Source organism: Austrofundulus limnaeus, unplaced genomic scaffold (assembly GCF_001266775.1).
Source record: "Austrofundulus limnaeus strain Quisiro unplaced genomic scaffold, Austrofundulus_limnaeus-1.0 Scaffold5, whole genome shotgun sequence".
Classification (NCBI taxonomy): domain Eukaryota; kingdom Metazoa; phylum Chordata; class Actinopteri; order Cyprinodontiformes; family Rivulidae; genus Austrofundulus; species Austrofundulus limnaeus.
Window position 1 is genome coordinate 628,206 of NW_013952407.1, and position 5,555 is coordinate 633,760.

At 38.5% G+C, this 5,555-nt stretch overlaps 2 protein-coding genes across 6 annotated transcripts in view; both read right to left on the minus strand.

Moving 5' to 3' along the window:
• ctdspl2b (CTD (carboxy-terminal domain, RNA polymerase II, polypeptide A) small phosphatase like 2b) overlaps positions 1-1,918 on the minus strand; it is a gene marked incomplete at its 5' end in the record, with an annotated part of 10,680 nt that extends 8,762 nt beyond the window's left edge. Inside the window, 1 exon segment of the mRNA XM_014026249.1 lies at positions 1,905-1,918.
• Positions 1,919-2,692: 774 nt separating this feature from the next.
• golm2 (golgi membrane protein 2) overlaps positions 2,693-5,555 on the minus strand; it is a 14,192-nt gene continuing 11,329 nt past the window's right edge. For 2 of the 5 annotated variants that reach the window (XM_014026289.1, XM_014026281.1), the window contains exon 9: positions 2,693-3,687. In XM_014026289.1, the coding sequence (XP_013881743.1) occupies positions 3,611-3,687 (77 nt within the window). In that variant the 3' untranslated portion in view covers positions 2,693-3,610. Of the gene's footprint in view, positions 4,721-5,555 lie in introns of all 5 variants that reach the window. The other 3 variants (XM_014026268.1, XM_014026260.1, XM_014026274.1) reach the window with 2 other exon arrangements.

A 5,555-nucleotide genomic window follows, 5' to 3' on the forward strand; every position in this document is an offset into this window, starting at 1 on the left:
AAAGGAAAGGAAAGGAAAGGAAAGGAAAGGAAAGGAAAGGAAAGGAAAGGAAAGGAAAGGAAAGGAAAGGGTGCAACCATGCCGCTCCACCTTCTCTTTCTACAGCAGAATTTTAAACTTCAAAAGCTGGCGCAGAAATGAACTGTGGATAATAATAAATCAACTCTATTAGTTTTTAGCACAATTTCATACATTCTGGTTCTCCTAAATGCAAACATTTCTGCTTCTGTGCAACTTTATAACAATAATTAGTCCTACATTTCTATTCACTGACAGTTGACTCAGATTAATCTCTGAAACATCAGAGGTGCTTTATTTGTAGTGAATTATGTTTAATCTTTCTTTTGTGACATTTTACAAGACAATTTTGTAGTAATACATACATTTTCTCTTATTGTTTCCCTTTTTAATTTGAAAGTGTTTCTGGAACTACAATAATAATAACATTTATTTTGATTTCAACACCATATCCTTTCAGCTACAGCCTTGAGTAGCATTAGTTTGTTTACTTCAATTAAAGTGGCTGTCAATGTGTTATTAATCAAAAGCACAAGAGTATAGATGTTTGTTTATTTATATTGGAGGGTTATTGTTGCACAAATCCCTGACATTTTTATTATTGTCAATTTCACTGCATAAATTTGTGGATTTTTTTAAATGTAGCATTTAAACAAAACTATAAAACGCTCTCATACCTATCTAATGCAGTGTGAACACCACATAGATGAGAGGACACTAATGACAGCAGATCACAGAGTTTAAAACCATCCAGCCTGGCAGGAAACCGGCCACTAACACATCACTGGGAGCCAGTAACTGAGCGGGAAATAGGAACATGCTAGGAACTGTACGAGGAGGCAGAGGCTAGCCTCGGAAACAGCACAGAAACATGCGAGGCCTTCCTAAAAACCGGTCTAATAACCAACTAAATTACCCTCATAACAAAACTAAAACAAGCGAGTAAAGCGTCGCTCATGATCAACAACTCAATCAATGTATAATRTGTAAATAACTTCAACTGTCCTCGTAAATGTTCATTTGAATGGCTGTAACACAGCCTCAGATGACTAAATTCAGCTACAAAAGTTTAAAAAAATCGTACATGATGAGGCAGTGTTAAGGGTTAAAACGTGCCCACACAACTTTGACCGCAGTTTTTTAAAAAACACATTTAACAACATTAAAAAGTGGCTACGTCCGTAATAGCTTCCCTGTTCTGAAGGTTGGCGTTTCAACAAGCAGAAACCTGATTTACCCGTCAACCAAACCCGTGCGACACTGTAATCTGAGTGAAATTATATGAAAATGGCTACGAAATTATATTAAATCAGTTAAATGGGGAGAAGCTTGGCGAGCTGATAGCTCCTTAATTACTGCAAAGCTTTGTTATTGATGATGTCGAACATGTATGTGTATCGATTGAAAGTTAATCACCCATAATATAATTATAAATGTCAAAGGGTGTAAATAGGTGCATACATATATACGTTTTGATATATGTTTTATTTAAGAGGGGAGAGGGGGAAAAAAAGCAACAGCAGCGTGTAAATGTAAACGAGCAGCTCTGCTGTGGAATGCCGGAGAGGAAAGCTAGCTTCGACGCAGGCTAATTTTAAGTGTCATTTTTAAAAACCAAATACTGACATTAATGCAGCGTTTGGTTATATTTCTAGGGCAAATATAAACCGAATATCTTAGCACAAATGTTGGAGAAGRGCTAAATTAAAACAACACGTTTAAATTTAACAAAGTTAGGCCGTGCTTTAGCCGTCTGTTAGCTTAGCATTGCTAGCTTAGCCTCGGGCTAACAGATGTGTTCAGGAATGGAAGCAACATATTTCACCTTTGATAACCTGGGAGAACAAGGGATGCACGAACAGCGCTGGGTAACACTGGCGACGTACCTTCGTGTGACCCGCTGTAAGAACAAATCAGAGCAGATTCACCATCACAACAGAAGCAGCGGCTTTTCCTCCCCGATCGGCTCCGGAGTGCTGCTGTATTTCTGCTGCTCAGCGTCCGTCTTCGAAACGACACACCGATGTGTTACCAGGCGCCATTTCCCGCCTCTGCTCGGGCTCTACGAAGAACGTTTGGGACACAGACACACCCCCTTTACCTCTCTCCTCTCTCTCTTAAAAAAAWATTCTGATTTAGCTTCAAAATCTGAGTCAAGTCAGTCTAATCCAGTTCATTTAATGCTGTTACACATGCAGATTTGAGTAGGAATGAATTAAAATATGACAGCACAACAAAAATTGTGACTCCATAAGGGTACTCAAATTGATAAAAACATATCCCAAACTACTTCAAATAGTGCCGTTTGCATTTACTTCAGTAGTCTTCCATATTGACATTTAACCCTGAAATGTGGGTCCACAATGAATGTAAACAAAGCATTTTTATCTATACTTAAGATTTCTTTTTGTTTCTTAATGACATTGTAATGTGTGCTTTATATGTGTAACAATCTAATTACTACAATGGCTGTTGCAATAATTTAGCATATTTGAGTGTTTTCCCAATTACGTCTTGATGTCTCACAAATCCCACCGTTTATAAAAGAGAAATAAGACAAAAATATGAAAACAGTGCTTTTGCTGAAATCATCGTCAAGGTTTTTTTGTTTGTTTCAGAGCTAGATATATCACCTCGCTCACTACTGACAATAACAATTACATGAGGTAAAAAGTGACAAATGACAGAAGCATCACCTTTAATTAAATTAATTTACATTCAATATGCCTTTCCATGAGAAATCATTTTTCCAGGTTGCTCAAACAACCAGTGTCAGGATCACAGATTTCCCCAAAAGGWGAGGAATGAAGTTTCCTCCATCCAAAAATGGTAACAGTTCAACAGTTGAAGAGACCTGATGGAAGCGTGGCTCTGTCAGTTCCTCTTTCAGCGCATCCTGGGAGATACTAACACCATTGTAAGTATTGCTTAAGCAATGGTATGTTGCTCAGTTTGATTACCAAAAAAAAAAAAAAACAAGTTTGTATGCATGCAACGGCGTATAAAAACTGAATGAGGAACATCTTCGAGTCTTTCTCACAAAACAATTAATAGGCCACAAGCAAAGTCCTTGGCAATTGAATTTGTGACTCCAGAAGAAAAAAAAAACAGGTCTTCCATCCATCCCATCAACACGTTAAAAAGGCAGGAAGTCCCATTAGTGTCTTTCATAAGTTTCAGTATTCCCATTTTTATAAAATAGGAAGTATTTCTTCATATCAAGCAAAAAAAAAAAAAGTAGAATTAAAAAAGAAAGTTCGAAGGAGAAAGGGCTCTTCTACTGCTCCAGAATGAACCGAAGCTTTTAACCAGAACCAAACTTAGTCAACATACAGTACATCATCTCCATCATTACTTAAAAAAAACTATCAGCAAATCTATAGCAGCTCAGGAAAATGCAATATTTTCTTTGTATTATGTTGTATTATTCTGAACTAAACAATTAGTTACAACGTCTCACAATAGTCCGCAACGCTGTGGATCTACAAGTTCTTTAACTCTGTGATGTTCGAACTGTTTTCTCAGGAGCGACCTTGATTGTAGAGGAAGGTCCCCGAGTGTTTTAATAAGTTATAGCTGCAGGAGATCCCACTCAAAGAATGTCGTTGGCTTGATGTCTTTTCCCATAATCCACAGCCCGATCTCCTTGAATGTCACGATCATCGTCATCTGGGGAGATTTAAAAAAAAAATGCAAACACAGATATGTAAATAAACAGAGCACAGCTGCAATTAAACACTGCATCACAAAAATAATAAAATAAAATAAAGTTATTGAACAAATTCCTCCAAGGGATATAAATATCTGTTAGAATAAACCTTTTGAACATTTATGTGCAATAATCAATTTAAATAACTTTGCAGATTATTATCTGAATAACACTTTTACACACATGATAATTAAATTGTAAATGATGGACGTTTTGACAAATAATGACAAACACAATAAATGACAAGTCTGAATGAGAGAAATTAGGTTTTCTTGAATGGAGCAAAACAAAAATAGGCCTTTTCTAGATGTAATATTCAAATAAATAAACTCTAAAGTCAAAAATCGTCTGCAAGAAGCCGTCACAAAAACACAAACATGCATTTCAAATGTTTCGAGGAGAACAGACACACATTCAGGAGCACAGTGAGCTAAATATATATCCACTGGTCTAGATGTGGGTCAGATGTTTGGTGGGCACAGACAGGTGGTTTAGCTAAAAAGAAGCACAGGCACAACAGAGAATACTAGATGGCGACTGGGTTACTCTCACAGAACCACAAGTTCAAGGATCAAGTTGTCCCTACAGGTGGGTGTTCTCATCCTGAACCACTTCCACAGCAGTCCTTGAATATTTCATCAGAATTCATGAACATCTGGATTTATTTTTGCACAAAACCAAAACTCAGGGTTACTGTGAGCTACTCAGGATGAATGAAGCGGTGCAGGAGCAGGACAAGTGTGGAGGAAAGGAGGGTAGGGGAGGGTGGGAGAATGGATGCACACTGGACAAAGCAGTCCACAGATCCCCTCGGACCTGGCTCACCTTGAACGTCTTCCTCCCCACCATCACCATCCTCTTCCTCATTGTAGGCAAGCTCGGCCTGCTTGTCGGCCTCATACTCACCCACGTTCCCGTCGTCCCCATTGTAGTCCGCCAGCTTAGAGCCGTGCTGCGGATCTACTGGGGACTCGTTCTCATCAAAGAACCGGCCTGCAGGAGGCAGAGAAGGGCCCTCATCAGGAAAACAAGGGGGAGCAGAGGCAGAGGTGTAGGGGGACGGAGGCTGAAATAAGATTCGTAACAATGCGAGAAAGGACCAAAGTGTTGGCTGAAAAAGAGTGAGCTGAATTCATGATGGAAGGTTCTAACTGGAAGAGATTTTCCTGAGGAGGGAGAAGGTAGAGTTGTTGAGTGCACCAGTAAACATATAAAGTGTGAAGCCCGTTCAGTCCTATACACCCACCCTGCACCTGAGTTTGTGTGGAAAATCCCAGATTTATAGTTTTCATCCCTGTACGTATAAATGAACTAAACTGTTGGCGACATGTTGCCTTGTTGCTTAAACACAAGTGGATTTCTTTTACTGTGAGTTAGATAATGCAACTATAAAACTTGTACATATTAGGGTTGGGAAAAAATCGTATCATGTGCAATTAACAGTCAGAAAAACCTGAATCGATTATTTGTTTTTTTTAGACAATTAATACGATTAATGCCACCAGGCAGACTGACTGGAGATTTCCCCCGGTCAGTCCGCTCAGTGCTCTGCTCCACTTCAAATATGATTTTATTATTATTACTTGTCATAACTCCAGTTTTACTTGGTCTATCAACACAGCCTGAAGTCTGTACTTTTGGCAAAATTTGGAACAGATTTTTACAGAGAGCAAATCTTTCCCATTAGAGTGATTTAAATTAGTCATGTGACTAGGACATGCAGGCATCCAGGGACTCCAGGGGATTAATCGTCATATTAATTGTTATCGACTAAATACCAAAATTAATAGAGATTAAATTTTTGCAAATATTGCCCAACCCTAGAACA